General features: G+C 45.3%; 1 protein-coding gene across 7 annotated transcripts in view; it reads left to right on the forward strand.

Annotated features, from left to right (window-relative positions):
- The window catches only part of OSBPL6 (oxysterol binding protein like 6), a 173,809-nt gene that overhangs the window by 115,519 nt on the left and 45,714 nt on the right, over positions 1–12,576 (forward strand). For all 7 annotated transcript variants that reach the window (XM_080927891.1, XM_080927893.1, XM_080927896.1 and 4 more), the window contains 5 exons: positions 4,279–4,371; positions 8,245–8,367; positions 10,555–10,608; positions 11,627–11,740; positions 11,848–12,018. In XM_080927891.1, the coding sequence (XP_080784017.1) occupies positions 4,279–4,371; positions 8,245–8,367; positions 10,555–10,608; positions 11,627–11,740; positions 11,848–12,018 (555 nt within the window). The remainder of the gene's footprint in view (positions 1–4,278; positions 4,372–8,244; positions 8,368–10,554; positions 10,609–11,626; positions 11,741–11,847; positions 12,019–12,576) is intronic.

The raw sequence follows: 12,576 nt of genomic DNA on the forward strand, positions 1-12,576 counted from the left end.
AAGAGATACTATTTAAAAGCCTGGGCCCAGGAATCAAACGTCAGTTAACACCCAACCCCAGTGCTTACCGACCACATTGCTCTGGCTCTCTGTCCTCACTGTCCAATTAGCCATAAAAGAAGTCTGTCGATATACAAAGGCTTGGGGATATGTAAACGAATAATCCATGCAAAGATTGGGGATGGCGATGTGGTCAGCACGCATGGGAATTCCCTTGTGGTTGGCGGCTGCACAGCCTAATTAGGTTACTAATATCACTGACAAATTGTGCTGTGCCAAAGTACACCACACTTAAAGGAGGGTCTAGTAGACAGAAGAGTAATGAAACCTCTTTTCAGATTTCTAACTTATTTGGATACTTTCCTTTGAAATTATTTTGTATAAGTTATAAATAGAAATTTATCTTAGAGGGACCGAGGAGACAGCTGTCCCAGCACAAGGACCTGAATCCTGGCCCCAGCATGCGTGTAGAAGGCTGGACAGGTGTGCTTTGCAGGCTGAGGCCAGGTACATTCCTGGGGCTGGTTGACCGCCAGCCTAGCCTACTTGGTGGTATCAGTTGCAGTGAGAGACTTTGTCTCCAAAAACAGGATTTTTATTCTTATGAATTATGCTGAAGATGAACTCTGGCATCCACGGGCACACATACTACAGGCAAGGGCACAAACACACACACACACACACACACACACATATATACACACCCAACACACAAACACACACATACACACACAAACACACACATACATACAGAAATACACACCACACACACACCACACAAACATGCACATACACACAAACACACACATACACACATACACAAATACACACACAGCATACACACATACACACATACACACCACACAAACACACACATATACAAATACACACACGTACCATAGACCACACACACACACATACACACACACACACAAACACACACATACACACCACACAAACACACACATATACAAATACACACACATACCACAGACCACACACACACACACACACACACACACACACACACACGTTACACATACACCACACACACACTACAAAGTAAGTAAAATAGTCTGGGAATAGTTTTGGTCAACTTGACATAAACTGGGTAGCCTGGGAAGAAACCTCAGCTGAGGAATCGGCTCTACCAGACAGGCCCATGCACACAACTGCAGGGCAGTTGATTGATTGGTAGTTGACGACCTAAGAGGGCTGAGCCCACTTTGGGTCATGCCGCCCCATGGGTAGCTGGTCCTGTGTTGTTCCAGGCCTGTACCTCAGTTTCTGCCTCCAGGCTCCTGCTTCAGCTCTTGCCCTGAGTTCTATCCAGGACAGACTGCAAAGCCAAACAGATCCTTCCCTCCCTACATTGCCTTTAGGCCGTGAGTTCACAGCGGAAGAGAAGCAAATCCGAGAGCCAGGTAAGCAACTCAGCGGCGCTTTTAGAAAGCTTGTCTTTATTAGTGTCCTGAAGTGGATGTAAAGTGAGTCTGAACAGGAGTTAAAATATTCCCAGGTAAGATAAAAATCGCTTATGTATCTTTGAAATAAAATTGACAAGAAGCCCTGACCAGCCCGCTGGTGTCCTGCTTTTCCCTGGGTGGGTTTGTCCTTAGCCCTCCAGCCATTGTGCAGAGCTTTATTGTCTGTTGACTGACGTGGGGGAATGAGCAGACTCACGAGGTTGGAGAGCTACAGGGAAGAGACCATGTTCAAGAATCTTGATCTGAGCTCTGTATGCATCCCTCTGTATGTGTCTCTTTGAGCAGGGGGAACAGGGGTGATGCTTACGAGTTCAGCCCTTTCCTCACGTTCATAAGGGTTGAATCAGGTGCAAATGCATATGTGCATGGGCACATGCGCTCTCTCTCTCTCTCTCTCTCTCTCTCTCTCTCTCTCTCTCTCTCTCTCACACACACACACACACACACACACACACAGGACCTAGAAGTTAAGTGGTAATTTTGGGATTTGAGAGGAAGCTTTATTTTTTTAAAAGAATAGCGAATGGGCTTATGTAACCCTCTGTGTGGCTTACATAACGAACTTAACACCTTCAGTGCAGTGTTTCCCAGCCACCATCAAAGGAACCAAGAGCACTGGGCTGGTGAAGGGAAGAGGAGACAGTTACAGCAAAAGTCATGGTCTTGAAAGAAACTCTGTGAAAAGATCTAACTTCGTAACTGCAGATTTAAGTTGATGTTTCCCAGGGGACCTAAGCTTTCTGTCCAGTAAACAAGAGATGGGAATTCTCAGACGTTTAATTCATTAAATGTTGTCAGATGTTCTGCTGTAGAAGAGGTCTAACTTTTTACAGTTCAAAAAGACAGTACTTAAACATCCAGCCCCATCACGGGGCTCTAAAAGGTAATCAAAAAACTCTGAAGAAATTACCTTGAATAACCATTTTCCCCTATTAGTGGTGCTGGGAATCAAGTCAAGGCCTTTGTGCATGCTAAACACACACTCCTCCACTGAGCTCCCACAGAGCTGTGTGGGGTTCGGTGTGGTGAGGTGAAATGGTGATCCTAAGCACAGATGGATAAGCCCCCCCTCCAGGAAGCAGCCTAGCAGGAGCCTGAGACTAGGCATATAATCCTCAACATTCATGGCCGCTCACACTAAGCACATACCATTCAAGACTTTCCCCTTATGAAAATGAACAATGTGTGAGTGCAGACCTGAAGGAAATGCTTCTTGTTTTAAAAGGAAATTTGAATTTGAAGCCAATTCTGGGTATTGGTTTGGGTTAGTTTTATTCAAGGCAAATAGTGGTGTTTAGGTTCTGGTAAGCTGCGAACTACAGAACGGATGTTTGTATGAGAAGAAATGGTTTCTTAACACACTAGAGGTTAAAGAAAATACCTTATTTTAGAATTTGGTTACCAATTAAAATACTGGGAGTCAGTTGGTCATCTTATCCAATTATGCTTTTGTGTTTTAGTAATGCACACACGTGTGGCAATAAAAAGACTATGACTGAGTCAGTAAATGCTTTTATGGTCACTTGTGCCTCAAAAAGTCAACAGAATGTGAGGCTTAGATTCTTTACTCATTTTGGTATGTACTGTATTGTACATAGAGTAAACATTCAAAATGTATAAGGTTCTCTTTTCTTCATGCTATTCCCAAAGTCAAGTAGAGAAGAAATGGATACGAGTTCTCCATGCCAAGCACACAGGAGGCTGTTTCCCAGATGCTGATACTGAGTCACATGGTGTTTCACCCTACTGCTCCACAGACGGAGTCAACATCTCAACAGTCTATAGACGCTGAACTCCTGTGGATTGCACTTTACGCCAAAACATCTCTTTGTGTGTGTGTATATGTATGTGTGGTGTATGTGTATTTATGTGTGTGTCTGTGTGTGTGTGTGTGTGTGTGTTTATGTGTGTGTATGTGTGTGTGGTGTATGTCTGTTTATATGTGTGTGTATGCATATGTGTGTGTGTGTGTGTGTGTGGTGTATGTGTGTTTATGTGTGTGTGTGTGGTGTATGTGTGTTTATGTGTGTGTATGTGTGTGTGTGATGTATGTGTGTTTATATGTGTGTGGATGCATATGTGTGTGGTGTGTGTTTGTGTATGTGTGTATGTGTGTGTTTATATGTGTGTGTGGTATATGTGTGTTTATATGTGTGTCCATGTGTGTGTGGTGTGTGTTTATGTGTGTGTGTTTATATGTGTGTGTGTTTATGTGTGTGAGTGGTGTATGTGTGTTTATATGTGTGTGTGCATGTGTGTGTGGTATGTGTTTATGTGTGTGTGTATATGTCTCTGTGGTGTATGTTTATGTGTTTGTGTATATGTGTGTGTGGTGTGTGTTTATGTATGTATGTGTGTGTATTGGTGTGGAAATTGGAGACTCTTGTTTCCCTGCCCTGCCTGTTGTGCTCATATACCACAGTGTTGGCAAAGTCAAGTTTCTCTGTAGTCCCTGTGCTTCTGACCACATTAGGCAGCAAGGAAGGGAAGTTAGTGATGTAGAAACGTTGTTGTCTGTCATCGTACCTATTCAGTGTTTCCTGTGTCCTGCAGGGCTTTTTTTTTTTCCCTATGATTCCCTCTGTTTGGTCGAATCCAGCGCTCTGGAAGAGGTTCAGCAGAGAACCTTTGAGAAGACCCGTGCGAGAGTTTTCTTCCACAGTGCTGCCGAGCTTGGCCTCGAAGGCACTTGCTGCTCCTTCTTCTGCTGGGCTCTGTGTGATCTTTTCTCTGTGTCTGCTGGTGTGAGAAATGGGACTCTAACCCTAGCTGGGTTTCTGATCATTTGCAGAGTATCCACGTTTTGGAGAGAAGCGCTTCATCCAGCACGGAGCCCTCTGTCAGTCGGCAGTTGCTAGAGCCGGAGCCCATCCCCCTTGCCAAGGTCAGTGGTGGGTGTGATCTCTCTCACAGCTCGCTCAGTGCCTGCTCGGGAGCCAAATGAACTGTGAATAACGTTGACACTCTGTTCAGGTAGCTGTGATGCCAACTGCACGGCTTCTCTGCTGCTTTCCTACGTCCTTCTCAGAGGCTTTTTTCTTACTTGTATGAGGGGAGAAGAAAACGAAGTCTATTTTCCTTGGGTTTCCAGGGTTCTGTGTGAAGGCCTAAAAGTATTTTAAGGGGGAAAACTAAGGGAAAACATTATTATCTCCTCTTAGAGAGATGAGCAGATAATCCTATGACAATTAATGTAGGGAAGAAAAAAAAAATAAAACCATGAGGTCCGGCAATTTATTACTGCTGTCCCTTATAGTGGGAACTACACAAAGTACCACATTCAATACAATTTTTATATATACATAGCAGGTGGCTGGGGAGATGGCTCAGGGGTTAAGAGGAGGATATTGGTCAAGTGCAGACATGATGTCTTTAGGGCTCTTGTTTCTGCTTTAAGTAGACCCAGGAAGAGTGGAGACTCCTGAGAGGAGAATAAATACGGAATGGCATTTCAGGAAAATACGCTCTTTGATTATTAGGACACTATTTTAACATATATAATATATAATATAATACCATGTAATGATGTAATGACACCATTAAGACATATTTCCTATGATGTACCTAGTCCACTAAGCAAGAAGGGGGGATTTTAGCATCATGGAAAACAGAGTGTCGTGCGGCTCTGTGTCGTGCGGAAATGGGTTCTTTCCTTTCCTACATATTTTATTTGCAACCTTATCATCCATCAGCATTTATAATTGAAATGGGTGGAGCTATTATTTGCCAGGCGTTTATCCTTTGCCCCTTAGTCAGCCTCACAGCCTAATGATTGGAACTGGGTGGAGAGATTCTGTTCTGTCTTTCAATGGACTCCGGTGCATTGCCTCTGGGAAGATGGCTTTGCTGGTTCTGAGTGTGGACTTACCCCTCCCCTGCTCTCTAGTCCAGCTCCCCTCAAAAAGGAAAGAAAACCACTCTAACAGAAATAAGACATATTAGCTAGTTTGTGTTTTCCCCAACTTTAATTAATAAGGGGGGGATTTTTACTAAATGGTTTCATTTTATGTCATATAGATTCTTCAATTGAGAGGGGGCATGGAGAGAGAAGAGAGAGACGATGGAGAGGACTCCACCTTTTTAAATAGGATGTAGCTAAAAATATCTTTTTTTTTAAATAAAAGATTTATTTATCTTATGAGTACACTGTAGCTGTCTTCAGACACACCAGAAGAGGGCATCAGATCCCATTACAGAGATTGTTGTGAGCCACCATGTGGTTGTTGGGATTTGAACTCAGGACCTCTGGAAGAGCAGGCAGTGCTCTAACCACTGAGCCATCTCTCCAGCCCCTAGAAATATCTTTAAACACAACTCACATGTCACTAAGAGCAGACGTCCAGTGTCTATATTTACACACCCATGGAGACTTGCCCTTTCTTAATTTCTTAATTGTACCCATCATTTCTATGGAGTAGTCACTGTTCCGTGGAGAGTTGAAAGCCAGAGATCTGTGATTGATCTGACTGTTTTTGTTCGGTCTTTCACGTTTCATAAGTGGAGTTCTGAGTTGCCACCCAGTATTAAGAACCCATGTGCTCCCTGGGGTCATGTGGCAGTGATCCATGTGCTTGTATTGAACAAGGCATTGTACTGAACAAATAACAGATCAATTATGTGTTATTTGTTGTGTTGTTTTGAGACAGGTTCTCACTGTGTGGCTCTATCCTGCCTGGAACTTGCTGTGTAGAAGAGGCCGGCCCAGAACTCAGAGATCGGCCTGCCTCTGCCTCCCAAGTGCCGGGAGTAAAGGTGTACGCCTCCACATGTAGCTCAGATCAGTCGCAGTTTCTGGCAGAGTTATCTTCAAGCAGAAAACCACATCTTGAGCTATTGCATATACTTGAGAGAATGTATAATGTTGCCAAACGGACACACACAGGTCACTTCTGTAAGATCCGTAGCTCTTTCCTCAGCAGTGACTATGGACATAAGAAAATGGCTCTGTCCTGAGGCAGGATTGGATTTGTAGGATGTAGGCTTAGTGCTGGATTTAGGCTTTTCAGGGAGACGGGACCATCTCTACATTCTATCTCCTGATAAAAGAGAAAATTCCACCCTAGGGACCCAAAGCAAGCAGCTTCTGGGTTGAGGAGGAAGGGGAGGAAGGGATGGCGGCTCCAGCCCTCTTTACCCATGCTACATCCGACATCAGAGCCTTCTAAAAGCACCTCCTCCTTGAGCCCAGCAGAGCCTCCCAGCCGCAGGGTTGGGTCTAACCTGAAATACAGCCTCTGTCCAGTCTCACTCTGTCCTTCCTTAGGGATCAAAGTGAAAGTCTTTCAGAATGCCCAGTGAGCTGGGAGCGGGGCCCTAGGCAGGGGGCCCATCCTGATCTGACCTGCACCCATCTGAGGCTGCAGAGCTGCTTATGTGGAGAGCTTTTCCCTCCCCTCACAAAAGTTTTGTGAGGAAAGCGACAAGCTTTACTCTGTTAAAGGGACTAATGGTAGTTCGGGGGCTATGCCAACGCTATAGAACCTGGGATGGCAAGAATGTTGCAAGATCTGTGATCACTTAGACCAGTGGTTGTCAACCTTCCTAATGCCAGAACCCTTTAATACCCCATGTTGTGGTGACCCCCCCACCATCACCACATTATATTGTTGCTTCTTCATAACTGATTTTGCTACTGTTATGAATCATAATGTAAACATCTGATATGTGATGGGTCTTTTCAACCCCAAAGAGGCAGCGAACCACGGATCTAGGGCATGTGACCCCATAGCAATCATCTGTTCGTGGGATTTTCTTAAGCTCAGGGTCAAGGAGACTTGCCAAAAGGAGTGGAGTGGTGGCCACCGCGGCACGCTGAAGACCGGCACTGTTTACTTACTAACTTCGGTGTCACCAAGAGCTTATAAGCAAGCAAAAAATTGGACTTGTAGATGCTGATGATTCTTTTTAAAAAATCAGCAGCACATGCAAAGCATCTGACAGGATGTTATCTAACAGGAGGGTAAGGGTGAGACCCTAAAACCTAAGTCTTTTTTTTTTTTTAATTTGTTTATTTTTGAGTTTTATACTTGCTGTTGGGAAGGTTGAATCTAGGGCCTTTCCGTATGCTAAGCGTATGCCTTACCAATGATCTAGGACCATCAATCTAGGATCTAGGATCCATTCTTAGCCTCACACCTCACTCTTTCCATGGGCTCCCCCGGAATGTTCCCCCCCGGAAAGCCTGGACTTCTTGCTGTTGAATGATGGTTTGGTGCACACCAGGAGATACCAGGGCTGCTAAAGAAGGAAGCAAGACCACAGCATGGCCGGTCTCTGCCCTAAGAACCACACAGCGCTGGGCTCTGAGCTAACAGCCCCTTATGTTCCATGTCAGACCTCTGCAACCTTTGCATTTGTACACAGAAAGCCTGGTCAACACACTGACTGGACAGTTGTCACCAGATCTTTAAAATTTTAAAACTTTAAAGTACCACTGGGCCCCAGGATCATCACGGTGGGGGGGTGTCATTTTAAACACAATGAGTGCGGGAAATCAAAATTCCGTTCTACTGCCAAGCAAGCGCTGTCCCCAGCGTGTCTCTGAGGAGTCTGCATGCCTCCGGGTCTACCTGGGAAACTCGTAGCTGCTTTGCTTGAAAGTCCATGACTTGTTTTGATGCTCCAATTAGCTCCAGAATGTCATTCATCCTAATGGTGGGTAAAGCATGGCGTCAAAGGTGACTTTCTGCCTAAGAACCGTCGTAAGTGTGTGTCATGAGGTGCAGAAAATAAATGATTTGTTTTTCTTTTCTCTCAGGAAGCTGACAGCTGGGAGATTATAGAAGGGCTGAAAATAGGCCAAACCAATGTCCAGAAGCCAGACAGGCACGAGGGATTCATGCTGAAGAAGAGAAAATGGCCTTTAAAAGGTTGGCACAAGGTAACTTCATCATCAGATCGAGGCTCAGAGCATCTGTGGGGACAGCTCACTTGCTGTTAGGACCAGCGACCTAGGATCTAGGACCCAGTTCCATTCAAGGAAGAAAGGTCACTTGAGTTTGAGTGAGATCTCATCTCTAAGACAAAACAAAAACAAACACAAACCCAGACTAGAGAAGGGGTAGGAGGAGACAGACATTCGAGGAGAAAGAGGAGAAGCAAAACCAAATCCTGTGGCTCTGTGGAGAAAGCTGTCTTTCACTCCCAGTAGAACTCTTTCTGCTAGGCCCCGTAGTGACGCTCACATCACCGCAAGAGCACTCGCCACCTCTGCCGACAGACATTATCTCAGAGTAGAAGGGCTTGCTAACCAAAGGCTTGGGTAATGGCCACTCACTGGCTCAAAGCAGACAGGCTATGGATTACAACTTCCATAAAGAAATGGACAGACAGGAAATACTACCCCAGCTGTCTCCAGAGGATGGAGCCAGTCAAAGGGGCGTCCACTAATGCATCGTTCCCTTGTATCCCTCAGCCCATATGAGTACCCCAATACCAAGAGCTGTTCGCCATTCTTTGGACTTGGATTTTGTCCAGCAAGCGATTCCTCCTAGGCCTGCCTCTTTTCTTCATCTCGTCAATAGCCTTATTTGGGATCCTGGAAGTTATTCCTGGCTAATTTTTTTAAATAGAAACCTAAAATTGGGAAATCTGGCCAAAACCACATTTTCAAAAATGAATAGCTAGGCTCAGTTTAACGCTCCTGCTTCCGCACAGTGGCTGTGGGCTGACATCCTCTGACTGTGTGGATTTAGCAGGAACATCGAGAGAACAATCCCCAGTGCTTTTTCTCCTCTCCAAACACCACCACATATTGATTAAGCATCAGCCCATATGAAGGCCCAAGTCACGGGTGACTGAATTGTTTCTTAACGTAGAATGTTTTTTGATTCCGGCAAGTAACTGTTGTTCTCAAGAGTGTCAAACCAAAGGGTTGCAGTGGCCCTTCATGAGTTCTAGGCAGAATGGCTTTTGGGACCTGATATCCTGCGGTCTCAGCAGCTATGTGATCATGCATCCCAAGGTGGAGCGCAGTAAACACCAGCATCAGAGGGACTTTCTGCATATGCAGAGCTAGAAATGCTGCCCATAGTGTGGCTGCCTCCTGAAGGCTATTTAGCTTTTCTTTTTTTTTCTTTTTAGTGGCCCACAGAAAGCCAACATTAGAGACGTCTTCAGTGCTTGTGGTTAAAACATGGCAAACCCACTTGGACTGGATGAGGTGACCCCAAGGCAGACAATTGCCTAGCCGCCCCCCTTTTTAGTTTCTTTTTTTGAAAATGTATTGTAGTTATTCTTTGAAAATTTTACACACTTATACAGCATATTCTGATCACAGTCACCATGTCTTCCCCGGTTTCTCCCAGAGCGCCTCAGCACACCACCCTCCTATCAATTTCATGCCCCCTTTTGTCTTAATGTGTATGTATTTAACTGGGCTCACTTAGTGTTGCCGCGTACATTCTTTGGGGCTATTCACCACGAGCAACTTGCCGCCGGTAGCCACGTCCCCAACGAGAAAGAGCAAATCTCCCTCCCTGGTAGCCACCGACTGCCAGCTAGGGAGAGGGACCCCTTATTCTTGATGTGGCTTGGAAACAATATTTGATCTTCTTTCCTAATAGTAGAACACAAGCGTATTGCCGAGGAGTAACATGTACACATTGCCAGGGTCACTTAAGCCTTGTGGCTAAGTTATTAGTCATGGATCTGGTATGGTGGCATCAGTAATGGCCATGAGTGTCCAGGGGAAAGTCGGGTTTAGCTCCGGGGTGAACGCTTCCTGTAGAATACTGTAGAAGTGCTCACAGAGTTGCCACGATCTCCCTGGGTTATATTTTTCCTCACTTTTATAACGCCCTAATGCAGTTTGGTCATGAAGTATAAGCCATAGGTCCTTAGGTCTCCATGGAGAAAAGACCTCATCCCTGGTGTGTGTGAAAGCGCTCTACTAGTACCTTTGACCCACTTACTTCCTGTAACTGACTGTGGCCAGATGCCCCAAATCGGTGTGTCAGAACCATCAGGCCTGTTAGCTACCGATGCCAAGTGACCTGAGACCCGCACTTGTGAATGCTTTGTGTAATTCAGAGAACAAACAGTAACTCGGGGTGTTTGGTTCTTGCAGCGGTTTTTTGTCCTGGATAATGGAATGTTAAAGTATTCAAAGGCGCCACTCGATGTAAGTAGCTCGCAGGACGTGTTTCACAGATTGATTTAGAGTTCTGCTGGAAGCGAGTAAACGTTGTAGGTGTGTAAACTCTGTGCCACTGCTGCTGGCTTTCTGCATGTCTGTGCCTGTAAGACTTAACCGGAGAAGGTCTGCCTCATACTTATACTCAACATAGCATAAAATCCCAAAGTAGTGCATGAATGCCGAACCATTTTTTAAAGCAGACGCTTCAACCTAAAAGAAAATCGCTCTTGTCTCTTGGAGAGAAAATCCTATATGATTTTTTTTTTCTTTTTACCTTGAAATCAATTCCATCTTTGCTTTTTGAGATTTAAAGCTTTCCTTGACCTTGTCAGAAGACTGTCTTTTGTACTCAATTTGTGTTTCATTCCCTTTTTTAATCTTGAAAACCCCCAACTTATAAAAATTATTCCAAACTGCTTTTGCTTAGGATCTAAGGAGTAGTGTGCATGCAAATCTCAACGTTTCTTCCTTCCTACCATATGATCTAGGGAGATGACTAAGGGCTTGGACTCGGTTGTGTCCGCCCCCTGCCATGGAAATAGCTATGTCCTTGCTCAGACGAGGACACCAGAAGAAGGGGCTGGCTGATCCCTGATCTCTGCTCTCTGCTGCCTGGTTCTGCCCTGACAGCTGCCGTCCAGCTGATTCACGGGTGTTCTGGGTCATGGGTCGAAAGTTGACTTCAGTTATTTTGGGAATCCTTGGCATAGCCGTATGGAGGACATAGAAGCTAAGCAGTCTGGAATTCAGATCTGACAGTGCTAGTTGGGCCCCAGATAGGACTAGGACATACAGTGTTGCATGCTGAATTAATGTGAAGTCATGGCGGCTCCAACTGACCTCAGCCCTTACCTGTTCCCCGTTTTTTCTTCATTAGAAAGAATGTAGCTGCCCACTTTGCATAGATGAGTTACAGCTTACCTCGAACTCGCCTTAGCTCAGAGCAGAAACACACCCACCACCCTTACACACTTCAGTGTGTTCACTGATCTGTTGATTTCAGATCCAGAAGGGGAAGGTCCACGGGAGCATCGATGTCGGGCTGTCCGTCATGTCGATCAAAAAGAAAGCTCGGAGGATAGACCTTGACGCGGAGGAGCACATCTATCATTTGAAGGTGAAACTGTCTTCAGCATTTGGCATTAGCGGGGGATGTGATTTGCCTGCACCGGTGGCAGCCAGGAGACCTTTTCCACAGCTGTCTTCCATTGCTCCCTGTTCCAGGTGAAATCCCAGGACTGGTTTGATGCCTGGGTCTCCAAACTGCGCCACCACAGGTTGTACCGGCAGAATGAGATTGTGAGGTCCCCGAGAGACGCCAGTTTCCACATATTTCCTGCGTCTTCGACAGCCGAGTCCTCCCCAGCCGCTAATGTCTCTGTCGTGGATGGAAAGGTATGACTGTGGTTGTGCTGGATGACGTCAGCCTGGAAACCGCTTAGCAAGTTATCCGTGCACATTCCTCTTTCTCCTTTGGGAACGCAGGAAAGAGAGGCTTGCTTTTGTGATCTCACGCCCAGAAAAGAAGTGATATGGTCACTAATGTTGAACACAAAGATGAGGCAGGTGTGTGAATCACCAAGAGAGTTTCTCTGTGATAAATGGAGGGCGTCGTTTTTGTGTGACTTTTTAGGAGTATTGGGAGGTGGAGCAATCATTTGTTAAATTGGTATCTGGAAATTCTTGGGTAGTAATAAAGTGTTCCCAAAGTTCTGAAAATGAAACTTTTTTCTTTTAATTTATTCTTTAATCTTTTTTTTTTTTTTTACAGTCCAGACTTTATCACCCTCTGGATCTACCCTCCAACTGTTCCATATCCTACACTTCCTCCCCCATCTCCAAGAGTATGTCCCCCACTGTACCAGACCTCTCCACCCTCTGGGGATCCAAGTCTCCTGAGGATTAGGTCCATCTTCTCTGACTGAGTCCAGACCCCTCAGTCCTCTGCTGTAT

This window comes from Micromys minutus (genome assembly GCF_963924665.1).
Source record: "Micromys minutus genome assembly, chromosome: 13".
Classification (NCBI taxonomy): Eukaryota; Metazoa; Chordata; class Mammalia; order Rodentia; family Muridae; genus Micromys; species Micromys minutus.